At 49.1% G+C, this 22564-nt stretch overlaps 2 protein-coding genes across 2 annotated transcripts in view; one reads left to right on the top strand and one right to left on the bottom strand.

Moving 5' to 3' along the window:
• The window catches only part of sgsm3 (small G protein signaling modulator 3), a 148555-nt gene extending 145717 nt beyond the window's left edge, over positions 1–2838 (top strand). The window contains exon 22 of the mRNA XM_067974707.1: positions 293–2838. Coding sequence (XP_067830808.1) covers positions 293–373 — 81 coding nt within the window. The 3' untranslated portion in view covers positions 374–2838. The remainder of the gene's footprint in view (positions 1–292) is intronic.
• A 9798-nt stretch (positions 2839–12636) lies between these two features.
• LOC137305390 (ATP-sensitive inward rectifier potassium channel 12-like) lies at positions 12637–13935 on the bottom strand. Its single transcript, XM_067974223.1, has one exon. The coding sequence runs from the start codon at positions 13933–13935 to the stop codon at positions 12637–12639; it is 1299 nt and encodes a 432-aa protein (XP_067830324.1).
• Between the last annotated feature and the right edge of the window lie 8629 nt (positions 13936–22564).

Raw genomic sequence — 22564 nt, forward strand, 5'->3', positions numbered from 1 at the left:
TCTGAGCTTTGGGGGGGGTCTGTGTCGGAGGGGTTCTGAGCTTTGGGGGGGGGTCTGTGTCGGAGGGGTTTCTGAGCTTTGGGGGGGTCTGTGTCGGAGGGGTTCTGAGCTGGGGAGGTTCTGAGCTTCATGTCTCTTACTGTTAACTGCAGCCTGAGAGGGGCTGAGGCCTTGGACACGTGATAACAGGCTGAGTTCTGTTACTGGTCACTTGCCCCAGCTCCGTTTTTATTGGATGATAAAGTCTGAGTGTAGCGACTTGCTTTTTGATTTATTTTTTTACCATTATCAGGAGAAGAAGATGCCGCTGAAAGACGGAGTCCAGGACATGCTGGTCAAACACCATCTCTTCAGCTGGGATATTGATGGTTAAACAGCTCCTCTCCTCCAATCAAACACTCAACACCAAATCTCCATCAGCATGTGACACTCCCAGTGCCTGTGTACATAGCGATGACCCAATCAGAATCAGGATTTGCAAAGTGCTGCCTTGGACCCACACAGCCCGAGTGAGAAGGGACGGTCACCTCAACAGGAAACGCTGCGTCCTTGCAATCCTGCAAATATTAACCTTCACAAACTGAGGTCCTATCTCTTCCCCCGCCCCCCGCTCCTCAAAATAACATGAGTTATACAGAGCTCTGTGCATAATTCTCACTAATGGGCAGTAACCTGGCTGGAGGTATTTGCTTACCGAGATCAGGAGGCACTTTGATCTGGTGGAGTTGATCTGCACTGTAATCTTCCCACTCTGTGGGGTCCAAGCCCCTGCTAAAGGGGGGACTCTCCAGCATCACATCACACCCAGAGCTCGGGCTATAATGCTGCTGGCGGGCTGTGACTGTACTGGGTCAGCCTGTTTGCTGGTGGGCTGTGCCTGTACTGGGTCAGCCTGTTTGCTGGCGGGCTGTGACTGTACTGGGTCAGCCTGTTTGCTGGAGGGCTGTGACTGTACTGGGTCAGTCTGTTTGCTGGTGGGCTGTGCCTGTACTGGGTCAGCCTGTTGGCTGGAGGGCTGTGACTGTACTGGGTCGGGCTGTGACTGTACTGGTTCAGCCTGTTTGCTGGAGGGCTGTGCCTGTGCTGGGTCAGCCTGTTTGCTGGAGGGCTGTGACTGTACTGGGTCAGCCTGTTTGCTGGAGGGCTGTGACTGTACTGGGTCAGTCTGTTTGCTGGTGGGCTGTGCCTGTACTGGGTCAGCCTGTTGGCTGGAGGGCTGTGACTGTACTGGGTCGGGCTGTGACTGTACTGGGTCAGCCTGTTTGCTGGAGGGCTGTGACTGTACTGGGTCAGCCTGTTTGCTGGAGGGCTGTGACTGTACTGGGTCAGTCTGTTTGCTGGTGGGCTGTGCCTGTACTGGGTCAGCCTGTTGGCTGGAGGGCTGTGACTGTACTGGGTCAGCCTGTTTGCTGGAGGGCTGTGACTGTACTGGGTCAGTCTGTTTGCTGGAGGGCTGTGACTGTACTGGGTCAGCCTGTTTGCTGGAGGGCTGTGACTGTACTGGGTCAGCCTGTTTGCTGGAGGGCTGTGACTGTACTGGGTCAGCCTGTTTGCTGGAGGGCTGTGACTGTACTGGGTCAGCCTGTTTGCTGGAGGGCTGTGACTGTACTGGGTAAAACACACAGCATTGGATGGGCATTCAAAAGATTAGATTAGAGAAAATAATGGTGTTCTTTGCAGATTACCGAGACTGCTAAATGAAACATTAGGGACTGCCTCAGGTAACAAAAACCTCCAGCCAGCCTCTACAGAACACTCGATGCTTGTTATCAGGGGAACAGTGAATGTAGATAGTGCAGGAGGAGACAACTGAGAGCAAGGGATCACTTTGTGTCACTCACTGTGATTTATGCTGTCGGAGCTACTTATGTATTGTTGATAAATACAATCACCCAACTTCCCTGCACATTCCCCGAATGTGTGCTGACCAGAGATTCCTCCCCTGAAATGGTCAATAGTTGTTCAATTCCAACAGGTGCAAGTCACAAATACCAACTTATGGATGAAAAGGCCCATAGTCTGCCCGAAATGTCCTGAAATGATTAAAAAGGTACATCAGTCTGCTTTTCACAGAGTGAGCTGAGTGAATTACTCTGAATATTTTAAATTCAAGTTTGTTTAAATCTGAGTTTTAGTCCCTAATTAAGCAATCATTAGCAGTGTCTCCTGTAACAGTGTGCGCTAGAGATGGATAGTCCCAGTGTCTCCGGGAGATTGGTATTCCATCTTTTCATTGCTTCTCAGAGCCCCCCCTAGCCCCCTCCCCCCGAGTTTGGACAATACCCTTAGTGCTTTGTCCGGTGATTATTTGGCTGTATCTTGAGTTTCCTCTCACTGCTAGTATGTCCCCTGACAGTTGCCGACCCATGTGCTTTCCCTGGTCTTCCTCAGTTGCCGATGAACCCAGTAAAACCTGCTCCCTGTCAGTGTCCAGCCAGCACATACTCCCGAAGGCCTCAATAACGTGGAAATTGTTGGTGCTGATGTAAATGTGAAATTACTGTGTAATTGGTTATAAAAATTACAAACTAAACTTTGTGACAGCTGTTCCACCTTTTCACCAATTCCTGGAAGACCCATATTATTCCCATTTCAGACATTCCTGAATGAAAAGAAACTTAATTCCGAGTCTAGCAGCGAAAAGTGCGTGGAGTTTTTAGGCAGGACCTTGGATTTCAGCAGATTCACTTACCATTCGTACACCTCACAATTTGACTCCTGATATCAGGCTTTACTTTATTCCTTGACTTTTATTTAATTGTTGCCCAGTCTGTGTACAAACTTTATATCATGATAGCTATTTGTAAATAAGAAATAAAGGAACACTGGGTTACTGGCGTCGTGTGTTACTGGCGTTGTGTGTTACTGTGCTTTACTGCACCCCTCCCCTTACAGATGGTGGCCTGCATCTTCTGGTTGGCTGTTGGACAGAGGAAGCCAGGGGCCCTACTCCGAGTCTCGGGGGTCCCACTGAGCCAGTCTGGGGCACATTCCCGCTAAGATTCTGCCAGTGGATGGTGGTCCGCTGGAGGGACGGAGCGGAAATCTTGATGCTACTGCGATAGCTTAAAGGGGCAGTCGGGAACGCAGGAAAAACAGGTACATGCTGGCCAGTGCTCAGCCTGTGTTAATGATGGGGAGAGGGATGGGCTGGGTGTTGAGGCAGGAATTCATCCAGACCAGTGGTGGCAGCACAGTGCAGGGTGTTGGCTTTGGCTGCGAGTGCAACCTCCACAACTCCCTGTTCAGCTGTGCAGTGCTATAAAAAAAGGTTAAACAGTCTAACGATGATGGGCAAGATATCTGAATAGTCACATGCAGCGTCTGAGAAGCCTTTGTGCGACCATGTGCGTTGAAACCTCAGTTATCGTGTACTCTGGGCCTCCCTGCCCGTGTTTATCCCAGCTCGCTGCTATCTTGCTAACCCATCCTGCTCCTACACATGGCCCTTTCTCACAACCTGAACTGCATGCTGCATCTTGGACCTGTGACCTACTGTGTCTGCCTATTGATGGTTGACTTGCCTGAAGTAGCGAGGATATTAAGAGCCAACTGCATAGTGTGGGACTGGAGTCTGATAGAGAGCACGGTCACAGGAGGAGTGATGATAGAGAGCACGGTCACAGGAGGAGTGATGATAGAGAGCACGGCCACAGGAGGAGTGATGATAGAGAGCACGGCCACAGGAGGAGTGATGATAGAGAGCACGGCCACAGGAGGAGTGATGATAGAGAGCACGGCCACAGGAGGAGTGATGATAGAGAGCACGGCCACAGGAGGAGTGATGATAGAGAGCACGGCCACAGGAGGAGTGATGATAGAGAGCACGGCCACAGTAGGAGTGATGATAGAGAGCACGGCCACAGGAGGAGTGATGATAGAGAGCACGGCCACAGGAGGAGTGATGATAGAGAGCACGGTCACAGGAGGAGTGATGATAGAGAGCACGGCCACAGGAGGAGTGATGATAGAGAGCATGGTCACAGGGTAGCGGGAGGAGCTCTGACTGCGTGTCGGAGCTCAGTCACTGACTTACTTAGAATCTATAGCACAGAATCAGGCCATTCGGCCCAACAGGTGTTTATGCTCCACATGAGCCTCCTCCCTCCCTACTTCATCTCACCCTATCAGCATATCCTTCTATTCCTTTCTCCCTCATGTGTTTATCGAGCTTCCCCTTAAATGTATCTTATGCTATTCGCCTCAACCATTCCTTGTGGTAGCGAGTTCCACATTTTAACCACTCTCTGGGTAAAAAAGTTTCTCCTGAATTCCCTATTGGATTTGTTAATGACTATCTTATATTTATGGCCCCCTAGTTCTGGTCTCCCCAAGTGGAAACATCTTCTCTACATCTACCCTATTAAATCCTTTCATAATCTTAAAGATCTCTATCCGGTCAAACCTCAGTCTTCTCTTTTCTAAAGAAATGAGCCAGAGCCTGCTCAATCTTTCCTGATAGGTATAACCTCTCAGTTCTGGTATCATCCTTGTAAATCTTTTTTGCACCTTCTCCAGTGCCTCTATATCCTTTTTATAATATGGAGACCAGAGCTGTTCACAGTACTGCAAGCGTGGTCAAACCAAGGTTCTATACAAGTTTAACGTAACTTCTCTGCTTTTCAATTCTATCCCTCTAGAAATGAACCCCAGTGCTTTGTTTGCTTTTTTTATGGCCTTATTAACCTGTGTTGCTACTTTTAGTGATTTGTGTATCTGTACCCCCAGATCCCTCTGCTCCTCTACCCCATTTAGACTTTTATTATCCAAGCAGTATGTGGCCTCTTTATTCTTCCTACCAAAATGTAATACCTCACACTTATCTATATTAGAACATAAGAACATAAGAAATTGGAGCAGGAGTAGGCCAATCGGCCCCTCGAGCCTGCTCCGCCATTCAATAAGATCATGGCTGATCTGATCCCAACCACAAATCTAAAGAACACAAGAAGTCGGAGCAGGACCCGGCCACATAGCCCCTGGGCCCTCTCCGCCACCCACAGGGCATTGACCGATCCGAACTCAGCTTCATGTCCAATTTCCTGCCTGCTCCCCATAACCCCTAAATATTGAAATTCATTTGCCAATTGCATGCCCATTCTGCAAGTTTATTAATGTCTTCCTGTATTTTGTCGCAGTCCTCCTCAGTATTAACTATATCCCCCAATTTTGGTGTAGTCCACAAATTTTGAAATTGTACTTCTGATTCCTGAGTCCAAATCATTTATGTAAATGGTGAACAACAGTGGTGCCAGCACTGATACCTTCCCACCTTTTGCCAGTCTGAGTGACTGCCTTTAACCCCTATTCTCTGTTTTCTGTTTTGTAGCCAGCTTGCTATCTATTCTGCTACCTGTCCCCTGACTCCACATGCTCTGACCTTAGTCACGAGTCTGCAATGCCTTATCGAAGGCCCTTTGAAAATCCAAATATATTTACAGCTACTACATTATCCTTGTCTACCTTTTCTGTTACTACTTCAAAGAATTCAAAAAGGTTGGTCAGGCATGACCTTCCCTGTTGAAATCCCTTTATTATATTTTTAGTTTCTTGATTTATTACTATTACATCTTTTAGTAAGGATTCCATTATCTTTCCTGCCACCAACTTGTGTGTGTGTGTGTGTGTCTCTCCCTCTCTTTATCTATCTATCTATATATAGTGCCTCTGATATCTCTTCCCTAACTTCTTTTAATATGCGCAGATGCAATCCATCCGGACCAGGGGTTTTATCCTCTCTAAATTTGATTAATTTATCAATTATCTCCCCCCTTTCTATCTTAAATGTCTTTATATCTTTTTTGATCTCTTTTTCTAATGTCATGCCCATCATGTTAATCTCCTTGGTAAATACTGAGGCAAAGTAATTATTTAATATTTCTGCCATTTCGCTGTCATTACCTGTGAGTTTATCGTGTGTATCCCTGAGAGGCCCGATCCCTATCCTGATTTTCCTTTTATTATTGATGTGTCTGTAGATTACTTTTTATATTCCTTCATAATTTAATTTCATAGTTTCTGTTTCGTTAAAAAATTCCTAACCTTTTGTTGTCTATGTACTTAGTGTATGCCTTTTTCTTTAGTTTCAATATTGCCCTTAATTCTTTATTTATCTATGGTGTGTCATTACCGGCTGGTGTGTTCTTGTTTTGTAGTGGGATATATTTCTCCTGGACTCTAATGATCACTGTTTTAAATGTTTCCCACTGCTGCTCTATTTTCTTTGTCTGTAAATTTTTCCAGTTTATTTTCCCTAGTTCCAGTCTCATCCCCTTAAAATCAGCTTTTTTCCAATTTATTACTTTGGTCTTTGTCTTACTTATGTTCTTCTCAATCTTTATCTTAAACCTTATGTTATGATCGCTATTGCCTAGATGTTCCCCTACGCTTACTTCTCTTATCTGTTCTGGTTCATTTCCCATTACTAGATCCAGCAGTGATTGCTCTCTTGGGCTTTTTACATACTGGGTGAGAAAGGAGTCCTGAACACACTGTAAAAACTCCATTCCCTGTATCCCTTTACCTCCCTCTTCTTTTGGGGATAGTTACAATCTCCCATGATTATTATTCTATGTCCTTTACTCATTTCACACATTTGCCTACATATTTCTTCCTCCACCTCCTTCCCACTATTAGGTGGTCTGTAATATACCCCTATTAATATGACCAATCCCTTATGTTTTATTTCAATCCATATGGATTCTGTTTTTAATCCTTCTGTTAGCTATGTCCCTTTTTTCTACTGTCATTATGTTACCTCTCATTATGTACAGCTACTCCACCCCCACCCCTTCCTATCTGATTAGGTTATAACCTGCAATATTCAGTTGCCAGTCCTGTTCTTTATGTAGCCATGTTTCAGTTATTCCTATTACATCAAGTTCCTCACTATGGATTATTGCCTCCAGTTCCCCCGTTTTATTTTGGACACTGTGTACATTACTGTACAGGCAGTTTAATTCAACTTTAATAATTATTCCTTCTAAACAATCCTTTTATATTTCTGTTTTATAACTGTATTTGTTCCTTGACTTTGTTATCTTTATTCCTTACTCTGGTCTGACCTTTACACTCATCTCCTGTTTCTTTTATCTTTAAGCTTTTGTTATTGCTACCTGATCCCTCCCACATCTTGTTATTTTAAAGCCATATGCACTGCCCTATTTATTCTTTCCACTGGGACTCTGGTCCCATTCTGGTTCAGGTGGATCCTGTCCCAGTGGTTCAGCTCCTTCCTGTCCCAGTACTGGTGCCAGTGTCCCATGAAATGGAACCCCTCCTTCCCACATCACTTTCAGCCACACATTCACCTTCCTGATCTGTCCATCTCTATGCAAATTAGCACGAGGCTCGGGTAGTAATCCCGAGATTACCACCCATGAGGTCCTGCTTTTTAATTTAGCTTCAGATATTCCCTTAGCAGGACCTCCTCCTGTTCCTCCTCCCTATGTCATTGGTGCCGACATGGACCACCACAACTGGATCCCCCCCCCTCCCTTTCCAAGTTCCTCTCCAGATGCTCAGAGATGTTCTTTCCCCTGGCACCAGGTAGGCAACACACCTCCTGGACTCCTGGTAGTGACTGCAAAGGACGCTATCTATCCCCCTGATTATAGAATCCACTATGACTACAATCTTTCTACTCTTAACCCTCACCCCCAATGATCTCTCCTCCTCTGGACTGCCTCATGCTCCACGGTGCCATGGTCAGCATTCTGGGCTTCCTCCCTGCAGCCTTCATCCTTATCCTTACAGGTATCAAGTACTTTGTACCTGTTGGATGGGACCAATGTCTGTGGGACCTCCTCTATCTCCCTTATGTGTCAGAGTGTCTCTAACTCACACTCCAGCTCAAAGTCTCTGGGCCAGAGTGTCTCCAGGCAGAGACATTTCCTGCAGATGTGGCAATCCGGGACAGTCTCACTGTCCACAAACTCCCACATACTGCAGTCCCGACACACTGCCTGTACTGCCATTTCCAATCTTTATTTCATCAGTAGTTTATTTCTAGGACTAATACGATCACTTGAGATCTACATTATATTTAGATTTAGCTTGATTTCAAAATAATTAGTAATTACTTATTTTTTAAAATGTTATGTATTTTTTATTTAAATTTTAAAAACTGATAGATTTGTTTATAGTCCCTTGGTTTAAATCACTGAGCACCTAATTCCCAAACTCACCAAATTCCCTGTTGAAAGTGCTCACTCTGTTAGGAATTCACTCTCTGTCTTTACCAACCTCTGTGTTTTTGTAAAGATCCTTGTACTATATACCTTTCTGACACACCCCAGTAACAATTGATTAGTCAACTTCTAGCCACAGTAATTAACAGCTAGTCAGGAAGCTACTTATAGCTGATTATCTGTTAACTATTAAGTGCCACTGACTTGCAGCTTTTTAAGGTTAGTAAACCAAGTTACATTTCAGTTTGATAAAAATAAAACACATTTGCTATTAACCAGTGAATTCCCAAACTCACCAAATTCCCTGTTGAAAGTCCCCACTTTGTTAACAATTCACTCTGTTAACAGGTTCACTCTCTGTCTTTACCAACCTCTGCTTTTGCAAAGACCCTTGTACTGTATACCTTTGTTGGAGCTCAGTCTCTGACTGTGTGTCGGAGCTCGGTCTCTGACAATTAAAATTCAAATCAGACAGGAGACTATTTGAGGAGATTAAAGGGTGAGGAATTAGTGGAGGGGAACAATTTGGATTGGAGAAAACCGAGAGTGGGAGTTAATGGCAGTTTCTCAGAGTGGCTGGACGTAGGTGGTGGTGTCACACAGGTTTGGGCCACTTCTGTTCACTGTACATCAAAGATTTGGATCTAGGGCTAGAGGGAGTGGTGTCGAAACATGCAGACAATCCTGAACTCGGAGGAATAATAAATAATTCTGAGGACCAAAGGAGGCTGGAAGGGGCCATATTTTTTTGCCCGATAAAATGGGCAAAAAAGTGACAGATGGAATTCAATGTCAGTAAATGTGAGGGGGTTCATTTTGGTGGAACAAAATAAAAGCAATAATTACACTTTGAACAGGGGAAGGTTGGGTGATGTGGAAGAGCAGAAGGATTTGGGGTTCCAGGGGTCACGAACATTAAAGCAACACCTGATGAAATCCTGGGTTTTACGGCAAGAGGTATAGAATATAAAAGGTGAGGTTTAATGGCGAATCTACTTAAAACCTCAGACTACAGTTGGAGGACTGTGTGCAGTTTTAGGTTCCACACTATTGGAAGGATGCGGAGGCTATAGAAGGGGAACAGCACAGATTCACTAGGATGCTGCCTGATGTGAGGTGATATAAATACAAGGAACATTTGAAAAATTGGGGTTATTTTTGTTGGAATAGGGGACATTATGGGGTGATTTGAGAGAGGTGTTTAAAATTATGGAAAGGATGGGACAGAGTAGATAGAAACAGATTGTTTCCAGTGATAGAGGGGTCTAGGAAGCACAGGATAGATACAAGATTAAATGTAAGATTTAGGACAGAGAGCAGGAGAAACATTTTTACACGGTGGGTTTTGAAGCTGTGGAATGCACCACCAGCAGCAGAGACCAGGGCAACATTTAAGAGAGGGTTAGATAGGTAGTAGGAGAAGGGGTGTAACAGGAAATGGGAACAGGGCAGGTACAAGGGATTAGGGCTAACGCTCATGAAGAATAAACACCAACACAGACTGGTTGCAGCGAATGGCCTTTTACCTTGTTGTAATTCCCATGTAATTCTGTCATCTACTGAGGGAACAGGGGAAAAGCCAGAGAATGGAGGACATCACAGAGAATGAAGGAGCTGGAGACGACCGATAAACCCCAGAAAGGACAAACCGGGGAAGCAGGACCAACCTCTGCTCTTTAGTCATAATCTGTTAGCAGCAAATCAAACAGTCAATACAAAGTCTATCTGTTAGAATAAAGTTTTATTTGATAAACTCTACCCATCATTGAAAGTGCATATTTCAGTAGTTTGTGAATACAGGAAGCATGTTTATCCCACTTTATAATCATAAGTCAGTAAGTTTGCAGATGACACCAAAATCGGTGCAAGGGTTAAAACAGTAGAGGAGTGCGATCAAAATGCAAAAAGGTTTAGCTGTGCTAGGGGAGTAGGCCACACAATGGCAATTGGGGTTTAACTTGGGTAAATGTAGGGCCAGCACAGAATGCACGTATCATTTACAGGGAACAATACTGAAAGAGGTTGAAAGACCTTGGTATTATTGTGCACAGATCACTGAATGTTCATGACCGACGTAGAGAAACTGTAGCTAAAGCTAACAGGGTATTCATGGAATCTTACAGCTCAGGAGAAGGCCATTCGGCCCATCGTGCTTGTGCTGGCTCTTTGATAGAGCTATCCAATTAGTCCCATTCCCCTGCTCTTTCCCCATAGCCCTGCAATTTTTTTCCCCTTAAAGTATTTATCCAATTCCCTTTCGAAAGTTATTATTGAATCTGTTTCCACCGCCCTTTCAGGCAGCACATTCCAGATCATAACAACTCGCTGTGTAAAAAATCTCGCTTCTCATCTCAACTCTGGCTCTTTTGACGATCACCTTAAATCTGTGTCCTCTGGTTACCGACCCTTCTGCCACTGGAAACAATTTCTCCTTATTTACTCTATCAAAACCCATGATTTTGAACACCTCTATCAAATCTCCCCTTAACCTTCTCTGCTTTAAGGAGAACAACTCCAGTCTCTCCTCGTAACTGAAGTCCCTCATCCCTGGTATCATCCTAGTAAATCTCTGCACCCTCTCTAAGACCTTGACATCTTTCCTAAAGTGTGGTGCCCAGAATTGGACACAATACTCCAGCCAACGTCTAACCAGTGATTTATAAAGGTTTAGCATTACTTCCTTGCTTTTGTACTCTATGCCTCTATTTATAAAGCCCAGGATCCCGTAAGCTTTTTTAACAGCCTTCTCAACTTGTCCTGCCACCTTCAAAGATTTTTGTATGTAAACTGCCAGGTCTCTCTGTTTCTGCACCCCTGTTAAAATTGTATTGGGTTGTATTAATTGAACCATTCAGTATAAATCAACAGATACCATTTTGACGATATACAGTTCGCTGGTCAGACTGCATCTGGAGTACTGAGCCCAGTGTTGGTCCTCCCACATGGTGGGTGACATAATGGCCTGGGAAAAGGTCCAGAGAAGAGCTACAAGAATAACTCCTAGCTTAAAGAACCTCAGCTACTCAGATAGGTTCAAGGACCTTGGTCTATTTACTTCAGAGCAGCGTAGACTTTGAGGTGACCTGATAGACGTCTATAAAATAATTAACGGGCTGAATAGTGTCCCTATTGATAGATTATTGGAGTGTAACAGGTTGGGGAGGTCCAGGAGACATGAGTTTAAACTATGTAAGAGAATGAGTAGACTGGATGTTGGGCGGTTCTTTGTTTCCCAGAGTAGTGAGCCTCTGAAACACATTGCGGGCTGGTGTGGTGGGTGCTGACTCTCTGCCTTCAAGAGGGAGCGGGACAGATTCCTGTCTGTTGCAGAGATCACATCATATAGAAGATAAGGGTCTTTATAGATAACACTTGGTCCATGTGATCTCCTGGATTGGTTTCGATTGCCTGAAAGGGTCGGAGAGGAGTTTTACAGATTATTTTTTCCCTTATTGGTCCTGGATTTTTTCTCGCCTCTTCCAGGAGATTACATGGTGGGGGGTGGGGGTGCTGGGGGCAGGGGTGGGAAGAGTCTAGTCATGATGGTCCAGCCATCATGAGGTGTGGGACAGGCTTAATGGACCGACTGGTCTTTTCCTGCCCATCAATTTCATACAGAGAAAGACTGACAACAGCCAGTGAGTGTGATACTGAGGGCGAATTGTGATCGGGAAGTTAAACAGTCATCACAGAGGACCAGAATACCCAGTGTCAGATTTATTTCAAACTGAAATAAAAAGTAACTTTTAAACCTAACTTTTACATAGTTGCATTCTGAACACTGAGAGGTTAACAGCCTTTGGGCAGGAGTTTTACATGAATTATCTCTGGGCTGCTCATTCCCGCCAGGCATTAGAACACTGTGTCAGGTCAGTGGTCCCTCTACAGAGAGCACTTTCACTGAGTCAGCACAGGGAAGCCTGCTTTTAAGCTACTTTGGTCTTGGATAGGTTAATTGCCAAGCTTGAATGCGCACTGAGAGGGAGCAGCCAGACTGCATCATTTGGTTAAACCTTTTACAAAGCAGGAACAGAAAAGAATGCTTCAAACATCCTATAAATATTTTAAAATTAAAACAAGTTTTTCATTTTATTTAAATAATCTATTGAATGCAGAAATGCTCTCTGGGACCTGACTTGTGAAAGTCTAGCTGTAATAATGAGGATCAAGTGTGCGAAACTTCTTCCCAATGTTCCTGAAGGGAAATGCTGGACTCACATCAGGAACCGTTCTCAACTTTGGATCCAAACAGATTGGAAAGTGAGACTCAGCCCAGACCTCTCAAACATTATAACCCACTTACTGCACCTGAAGTGTTGACTGTTTAACTCTTCAATGCACAGGGAGTTGACAGCAGGTCCCAAAATTCAATGATTGGCCAATATTTTATTTCAAACCCTGCGTAGCATCTAAGTTATTAAAACCAGCAGTAAGAGCATCTGTGAGATTAAATTTCAGATTCCCTTCGATAAGAGACAGTGTCCGATGGGATGGTAGTTTGCAGCCTGTCAAATTCCGAACGTTTGTCTACATCCAACACCCAAATCACTTCCTCCTCCTCCTCCTCCTCCCGACTCAACATTGCAAGCTCGTTCTCATAACAGACGGAATTGTTGACTGGCACTGCTGAGAATGTATTGTCTACCAACTCTTTGGCACTGCACCTCGGTGTCGAGGGGACTTCATAAGTCTTGTGGAACCGTGAGTAATCCACTTTGTAATGATTCTTCTCCTCAAACAACACAGGCTCAAACCGGTGGCTCCAGAGAATCTCGTTGGCCAAGTATGAGCTGCGTGCCTGTGTTGTCATCGCTGTGGCTTCAACCATTCCTTCTAGGATGACCACAATCTCAAAGTCTGCTGTCTCCAGATCTTGCTTACTTATACCATACAGAGGGCTCTCTTCATCAATCTCATGGACTATAATTATGGGAGACACAAGAAAGATACGGTCTAACCCAAGGTCGTAACCAACATTAAGGTCTTTCTGGTCCAAAGGGAGGTATTCCCCTTCTGTCGTCACGTGAGGTTTAATCAATTGGGCCCTGACATGAGCTTCCACAATATGACTTTTTCTGAGATTCCCTACTCTCCACATCAGACATAACTTGCCATCTCGAATCGATATCACAGCATTGTGACTGAACAGAAGTGTCTGGGCCCTTTTCTTTGGCCGTGCCATCTTTGCCATGATGGTGCCAATCATGAAAGAGTCAATGATGCACCCAACAATGGATTGGAAGACGACCATGAAAATAGCAGCTGGGCATTCTTCAGTGACACAACGGAAGCCATAACCAATGGTGGTCTGTGTCTCGATGGAAAAGAGGAAGGCAGCTGCAAATCCATTAACTTGCATGATGCAAGGTTTGAAGGTTTCATCACGCCCTGCTTTGTCCAGGTCCCCGTGCATCATGGCAATGAACCAGAATGCAAAGCCAAAGGTCAACCAGGAAATGAGGAAAGCAGTGGAGAAGATCAGAAGCATGTATCTCCAGCGGATATCTACACATGTGGTGAAGATATCGGCCATGTACCTCTGTGACTTGTCACTCATGTTGGTGAAGTAGATGTTACACTGACCGTTCTTCTTCACAAAACGGTTGCGGCATTTGGGCTGAGTTTGGATCTTGCCGTTTCCATGGTCATTGGTCACTGACAAAGGGCTGAGTTTGACGCCACCTTTGTCTAAGGACACCATATTGTACTGATTGACCCGCACTGTTCCCATCGCTGGGAATATCATGAGTCTTTGGAGACAAAGGTGGATGGAAAGTTTTTGAAAAGGCTGTCGATACTCTGCAAACACCTCACGCAGTCAGACCAGCCATGGATCGATCACCCAGATACCATGGCCTGAAGAGAAACAAAATAAGTTTCACTATTTAATTATTACTTATATCTTACTTTAATCACAATACCCACCCACTCATGGCATTCGGCCCATCTACCATCACACCAAACCCACTGAACCCAAACACCCACCGTCACACCAAACCCACTGAACCCAGCCCACCCACCGTCACACCAAACCCACTGAACCCAAACACCCACCGTCACACCAAACCCACTGAACCCAGCCCACCCACCATCACACCAAACCCACTGAGCCCAGCCCACCCACCATCACACCAAACCCACTGAACACAGCCCACCCACCATCACACCAAACCCACTGAACCCAGCCCACCCACCATCACACCAAACCCACTGAACACAGCCCACCCACCATCACACCAGACCCACTGAACCCAGCCCACCCACCGTCACACCAAACCCACTGAAACCAGCCCACCCACCATCACACCAAACCCACTGAACACAGCCCACCCACCGTCACACCAAACCCACTGAACACAGCCCACCCACCATCACACCAAACCCAGTGAAATCAAACACCCACCATCACACCAAACCCACTGAACACAGCCCACCCACCGTCACACCAAACCCACTGAGCCCAGCCCACCCACCGTCACACCAAACCCACTGAACACAGCCCACCCACCGTCACACCAAACCCACCGAACCCAGCCCACCCACCCTACCTAACTACCTCACCTATCCACTACATCTACCCTCAAACTATACACACCAAAGTACCATACTACACCCACCCATCAGATAGAAGGGGTTAAAAGCAGCTTCACTCACGGAAATCATATCCCAAATTAACCCCGGGCACCACCACCCTCTCCCTCTCCTCCCTGTGCCCCACCACCCTCTCCCTCTCCTCTCTGGGCATCACCACCCTCTCCCTCTCCTCTCTGGGCACCACCACTCTCTCCCTCTCCTCCCAGTGCCCCACCACCCTCTCCCTCTCCTTTCTGTGCCCCACCACCCTCTCCCTCTCCTCCCTGTGCCCCACCACCCTCTCCCTCTCCTCCCTGTGCCCCACCACCCTCTCCCTCTCCTCTCTGGGCCCCACCACCCTCTCCCTCTCCTCCCTGTGCCCCACCACTCTCTCCCTCTCCTCCCTGTGCCCCACCACCCTCTCCCTCTCCTCCCTGTGCCCCACCACTCTCTCCCTCTCCTCCCTGTGCCCCACCACTCTCTCCCTCTCCTCCCTGTGCCCCACCACCCTCTCCCTCTCCTCCCTGTGCCCCACCACTCTCTCCCTCTCCTCCCTGTGCCCCACCACCCTCTCCCTCTCCTCCCTGTGCCCCACCACCCTCTCCCTCTCCTCTCTGGGCACCACCACCCTCTCCCTCTCCTCCCTGTGCCCCACCACCCTCTCCCTCTCCTCCCTGTGCCCCACCACTCTCTCCCTCTCCTCCCTGTGCCCCACCACTCTCTCCCTCTCCTCCCTGTGCCCCACCACCCTCTCCCTCTCCTCCCAGTGCCCCACCACCCTCTCCCTCTCCTCCCTGTGCCCCACCACCCTCTCCCTCTCCTCCCAGTGCCCCACCACCCTCTCCCTCTCCTCCCTGGGCATCACCACACTCTCCCTCTCCTCCCAGTGCCCCACCACCCTCTCCCTCTCCTCCCAGTGCCCCACCACCCTCTCCCTCTCCTCCCTGTGCCCCACCACACTCTCCCTCTCCTCCCTGTGTGCCACCACCCTCTCCCTCTCCTCCCAGTGCCCCACCACCCTCTCCCTCTCCTCCCTGGGCATCACCGTGTTCTCTCCTTCCTGGGTATCACCACACTCTCCTTCCTGGGCACCATCAATCCTTCTCTCTCTCTCTTCCCTGGGCACCATCACTCTTTCTCTCTCTCCTCCCTGGGCACCATCACTCTTTCTCTCTCTCCTCCCTGGGCACTGTCACTCTCTCTCTCTTCCCTGGGCGCCATCACTCTTTCTCTCTCTCCTCCCTGGGCGCCATCACTCTTTCTCTCTCTCCTCCCTGGGCACTGTCACTCTTTCTCTCTCTCTCCTCCCTGGGCACCGTCACTCTCTCTCTCCTCCCTGGGCACCACGCTCTCTCTCTCTCCTCCCTGGGCACCACCACGCTCTCTCTCTCTCTCCTCCCTGGGCACCGTCACTCTTTCTCTCTCTCCTCCCTGGGCACCGTCACTCTCTCTCTCTCTCTCTCCTCCCTGGGCACCATCACTCTCTCTCTCCTCCCTGGGCACCACCACACTCTCTCCTTCCTGGGCACCATCAATCCTTCTCTCTCTCTTCCCTGGGCACCGTCACTCTCTCTCTCTCTCTCTCTTCCCTGGGCACCATCACTCTCTCTCTCTCCTCCCTGGGCACCATCACTCTTTCTCTCTCTCCTCCCTGGGCACTGTCACTCTTTCTCTCTCTCTCCTCCCTGGGCACCGTTACTCTCTCTCTCCTCCCTGGGCGCCATCACTCTTTCTCTCTCTCTCCTCCCTGGGCACCACCACGCTCTCTCTCTCTCTCCTCCCTGGGCACCGTCACTCTTTCTCTCTCTCCTCCCTGGGCACCGTCACTCTTTCTCTTTCTCCTCCCTGGGCACCGTCACTCTCTCTCTCTCTCCTCCCTGGGCACCATCACTCTCTCTCTCCTCCCTGGGCACCACCACACTCTCCCTCTCTCCTCCCTGAGCACCGTCACTCTCTCTCTCTCTCTCTCCTCCCTGGGCACCGTCACTCTCTCTCTCTCCTCCCTTGGCTCCACAGCAGGGAGCACCCACAGAATTAACTGCAGGTTTCCCCAGTAACGGAAGTGATTCAGTGAAATCTCTGATTGCAACAATTACAATCACTGGAGCTTTGGTCACACGGGGACTTCGATAGATCAAATTATGGCAATTATTTTAAAAGAGACCCTGTATCGCTGAGAGAGAGAGAGCAGGAGTGGGACAGAAATAGACGGATTGTAAACTGCGCTGTACAGGATGGAGCTCAGGACAGAATCTCCAATACATTCACATTCGAAACATTCAGAGAAAGGGACAGCAGCAAACATGCCAAGTTCCAATTGGAAAATCAATCAATCGTGGGATATCTGAGCTTAAACAGAGAAATAAAGAGATGGTGAAGGAGACTGAGAGTAACTGGGGGATGGATATGCAGGAAGATTAAAATAGAATTGAGTCCATGCCCTAGATTCTACGCTCACACTGGTCACAAAACCAAATTGCCGACTTTACCTGCTCCTTCTCTCCCTCTCCGCGGTTTGCTCAAGGTAGAGGGAAAGGAGACTTCACTCCTCTGCAGATATTCCAAATACAATTCTCCAAATTCCCAGACGCAGCCCTGGATTCTCGAGCTGTTTGCACTCAGATTGGCAGCGTGTTGGAGAGACAGTTTTAATTGGTTTATACGAGGAGCCTGCCAGAGGCTGGAAAAGCTGTTCTCCCTCTCCCACTCTCCCTCTCTCCCTCTCTCACTCTCACACTCTCCCTCTCACACTCTCCCTCTCCCTCTCCCACTCTCACACTCTCCCTCTCACACTCTCCCTCTCACACTCTCCCTCTCCCACTCTCCCTCTCCCACTCTCACTCTCCCACTCTCCCTCTCCCACTCTCCCTCTCCCACTCTCCCTCTCTCCCTCTCCCACTCTCCCTCTCCCACTCTCCCTCTCCCACTCTCCCTCTCCCACTCTCCCTCTCCCACTCTCACTCTCCCACTCTCCCTCTCACACTCTCCCTCTCCCACTCTCACTCTCACACTTTCCCCCTCACACTCTCCCTCTCACACTCACACTCACACTCTCCCTCTCCCACTCTCCCTCTCACACTCTCACTCTCCCACTCTCCCTCTCACACTCTCCTCCCACTCTCCCTCTCCACCTCTCCTTCTCCCTCTCCCACTCTCACTCTCCCACTCTCCCTCTCACACTCACACTCACACTCTCCCTCTCCCCCTCTCCCTCTCCCACTCACACTCTCCCTCTCCCACTCTCACACTCACACTCTCCCCCTCACACTCTCCCTCTCCCACTCTCCCTCTCCCTCTCCCCCTCTCCCTCTCCCTCTCCCCTCTCCCTCTCACTCTCCCTCTCCCACTCACACTCTCCCTCTCCCACTCTCACACTCACACTCACACTCTCCCTCTCTCCCACTCACACTCACACTCTCCCTCTCCCACTCTCACACTCACACTCACACTCACCCTCGCCCACTCTCCCACTCACACTCTCCCCCTCACACTCTCCCTCTCACACTCTCCCTCTCACACTCTCCCCCTCACACTCTCCCTCTCTCCCACTATCCCTCTCACATTCTCCCTCTCCCACTCTCCCTCTCCCTCTCCCACTCTCCCTCTCCCTCTCCCACTCCCACTCTCCCTCTCCCTCTCACACTCTCCCTCTCACACTCTCCCTCTCACACTCTCCCTCTCTCCCACTCTCCCTCTCACACTCTCCCTCTCACACTCTCGCTCCCCCTCTCCCACTCTCCCTCTCCCTCTCACACTCTCCCTCTCACACTCTCCCTCTCACACTCACACTCTCACACTCTCCCTCTCCCAATCTCCCTCTCCCTCTCCCACTCTCCCACTCACACTCTCACACTCTCCCTCTCCCAATCTCCCTCTCCCTCTCACACTCTCCCAATCTCCCTCTCCCTCTCACACTCTCCCTCTCACACTCTCCCTCTCACACTCTCCCTCTCCCTCTCACACTCTCCCTCTCACACTCTCCCTCTCACACTCACACTCTCCCTCTCACACTCTCACACTCTCCCTCTCCCTCTCTCCCTCTCACACTCACACTCTCCCTCTCTCCCTCTCCCTCTCCCAATCTCCCTCTCCCTCTCACTCTCACACTCTCCCTCTCCCAATCTCCCTCTCCCACTCACACTCTCCCTCTCCCTCTCTCCCTCTCACACTCACACTCTCCCTCTCTCCCTCTCCCTCTCCCAATCTCCCTCTCCCTCTCACTCTCCCAATCTCCCTCTCCCTCTCACACTCTCCCTCTCCCTCTCACACTCTCCCTCTCACACTCTCCCTCTCACACTCTCCCTCTCTCCCTCTCACACTCTCCCTCTCTCCCTCTCACACTCTCCCTCTCCCTCTCTCCCTCTCACACTCACACTCTCCCTCTCTCCCTCTCCCTCTCCCAATCTCCCTCTCCCTCTCACTCTCACACTCTCCCTCTCCCAATCTCCCTCTCCCACTCACACTCTCCCTCTCCACACTCTCACACTCACACTCTCCCCCTCACACTCTCCCTCTCCCACTCTCCCTCTCCCCCTCTCCCTCTCCCTCTCCCCCTCTCCCTCTCCCACTCTCCCTCTCCCACTCTCACACTCACACTCACACTCTCCCTCTCTCCCACTCACACTCACCCTCTCCCACTCTCACACTCACACTCACACTCACACTCACACTCTCCCTCTCTCCCTCTCATACTCTCACTCTCCCTCTCACACTCTCCCTCTCTCCCTCTCACACTCTCCTCTCCCTCTCCCACTCTCCCTCTCCCTCTCTCCCTCTCCCTCTCACACTCTCCCTCTCACACTCTCCCTCTCCCAATCTCCCTCTCCCTCTCACACTCTCACACTCTCCCTCTCCCAATCTCCCTCTCCCTCTCACACTCTCCCTCTCACACTCTCCCTCTCACACTCTCACACTCTCCCTCTCCCAATCTCCCTCTCCCTCTCACACTCTCCCTCTCACACTCTCACACTCTCCCTCTCCCAATCTCCCTCTCCCTCTCACTCTCACACTCTCCCTCTCCCAATCTCCCTCTCCCTCTCACACTCTCCCTCTCACACTCTCACACTCTCCCTCTCACACTCTCACACTCTCCCTCTCACACTCTCCCTCTCACACTCTCCCTCTCACACTCTCCCTCTCCCTCTCACACTCTCCCTCTCCCTCTCACACTCTCCCTCTCACACTCTCCCTCTCACACTCTCCCTCTCTCCCACTCTCCCTCTCTCCCACTCTCCCTCTCACACTCTCCCTCTCCCTCTCACACTCTCCCTCTCCCTCTCCCACTCTCCCTCTCCCTCTCACACACTCTCCCTCCCACACTCTCCCTCTCACACTCACACTCACACTCTCACACTCTCCCTCTCCCAATCTCCCTCTCCCTCTCACACTCTCCCACTCACACTCTCACACTCTCCCTCTCACACTCTCCCTCTCTCCCACTCTCCCTCTCTCCCACTCTCCCTCTCACACTCTCCCTCTCCCTCTCACACTCTCCCTCTCCCACTCTCCCTCTCCCTCTCACACTCTCCCTCTCACACTCTCCCTCTCACACTCACACTCACACTCTCACACTCTCCCTCTCCCAATCTCCCTCTCCCTCTTCTCACACTCTCCCTCTCACACTCTCACACTCTCCCTCTCACACTCTCCCTCTCACACTCTCACACTCTCCCTCTCACACTCTCCCTCTCACACTCTCACACTCTCCCTCTCCCAATCTCCCTCTCCCTCTCACTCTCACACTCTCCCTCTCCCAATCTCCCTCTCCCTCTCACACTCTCCCTCTCACACTCTCACACTCTCCCTCTCACACTCTCCCTCTCACACTCTCACACTCTCCCTCTCCCAATCTCCCTCTCCCTCTCACTCTCACACTCTCCCTCTCACACTCTCACACTCTCCCTCTCACACTCTCCCTCTCACACTCTCACACTCTCCCTCTCACACTCTCACACTCTCCCTCTCCCAATCTCCCTCTCCCTCTCACACTCTCCCTCTCACACTCTCACACTCTCCCTCTCACACTCTCCCTCTCACACTCTCCCTCTCTCCCACTCTCCCACTCTCCCTCTCACACTCTCCCTTTCCCTCTCACACTCTCCCTCTCCCTCTCACACTCTCCCTCTCCCTCTCACTCTCACACTCTCCCTCTCACACTCACACTCACACTCTCACACTCTCCCTCTCCCAATCTCCCTCTCCCTCTCACACTCTCCCACTCACACTCTCACACTCTCCCTCTCCCAATCTCCCTCTCCCTCTCACACTCTCCCTCTCACACTCTCCCTCTCACACTCTCACACTCTCCCTCTCACACTCACACTCACACTCTCACACTCACACTCTCCCTCTCTCCCTCTCACACTCACACTCTCCCTCTCTCCCTCTCCCTCTCCCTCTCTCCCTCTCACACTCTCACACTCTCCCCCTCCCTTCTCTCCCCCTCTCTTCTCTCTCTCCCTCTCTTCTCTCCCTGTCTTTTCTCTCTCCCTCTCTTCTCTCTCTCCCACTCTCTTCTCTCCCCCTCTCTTCTCTCCCCCTCTCTTCTCTCCCCTCTCTTCTCTCTCTCTCTTTCACTCCCTCTCTCTAGCACTTTCACTCTAGTTTTCTATTTCTATCTCTCTCACTGTCTTGCTGCATCACACTCCTCTTCTCTCACTGTGATGCTTTCTTTCTTTCTTCTCTCTCTTTCTCTCTCTCTCTAGCTTTCCCTATATCTCGCTCCCTTTCTCGTCTTTTCCAACTCTCTCTAGTTCTGTTTCCCACCCCCTGTCTTTCTCTCTCTCTTTCTTTCTCTCTGTCTGTCTATATTTATAGAGGAAGAAAATCAGAAAAAACTAGAGAGACAGAGAGGAGCAAGACCCACAGTGAGAGACAAAGAGAGAGAGAAACAGAGAGAGAGGATCATAGATTCATAGAATGGTTACAGTGTTCAAAATCATGAACAGTTTTGATAGAGTAAATAAGGAGAAACTGTTTCCAGTTGCAGAAGGGTCGGTAACCAGAGGACACAGATTTAAGGTAATTGGCAAAAGAACCAGAGGGGAGATGAGGAAAAAATATTTACTCAGCGAGTTGTTCTGATCTGGAATTCTCTGCCTGAGAGGGCGGTGGAAGCAGATTCAATAATAACTTTCAAAAGGGAACTGGATAAATACTTGAAGGGGAAACATTTGCAGGGCTAAGGAGAAGAGCAGGGGAGTGGGACTGATTGGATAACTCTATCAAAGAGTCAGCACAGGCATGATGGGCCGAATTGCCTCCTTCTGTGCTGTATGATAATATTCTATGACGCCAACTTGGTTCTGCCGCTCTGGAGGCTTCCCTGGAATCAAACACTAGGCCGCTTGCATACGCTGATGAGACAGCTAACGTCTGAAGTTGGGCTGCCCTGAGTGGAGCTGCAGCTGGGCCTGTTCCAGGGGTAGATTAGGCCCAACCTGATGTGGAGCCAGGAGGTGCTGCCCTGAGGGTCTGCTGCTGACCCACCATCAGCCTGTCCCGTTCTCCCCCCTCCCCCGATGGACCTTCTTTATGTAATTATGGTCTGGCCACAGCAAGCCCTCAATCATATAAAATGGACTTATCGATCTGAAAGCTTCCTCGATCCCTCTGTCTTGCTGCCGTTTGTCTTGTAGATTTCAGAGAGTGTTTTTACCTGCGTCGTGTGTATTTCTGACGACTATTTTTACTGATCTTATCAGAAGGCAGGAATTCAGCATGTGTCACTTGCCTGTAGTGCTCAGAATCACAGATGCTGCCTCTCTCTGTCAGAAGCAAAATGAATAGTAAGAACATGTAAA

Source organism: Heptranchias perlo, chromosome 40, assembly GCF_035084215.1.
Source record: "Heptranchias perlo isolate sHepPer1 chromosome 40, sHepPer1.hap1, whole genome shotgun sequence".
Lineage (NCBI taxonomy): Eukaryota > Metazoa > Chordata > Chondrichthyes > Hexanchiformes > Hexanchidae > Heptranchias > Heptranchias perlo.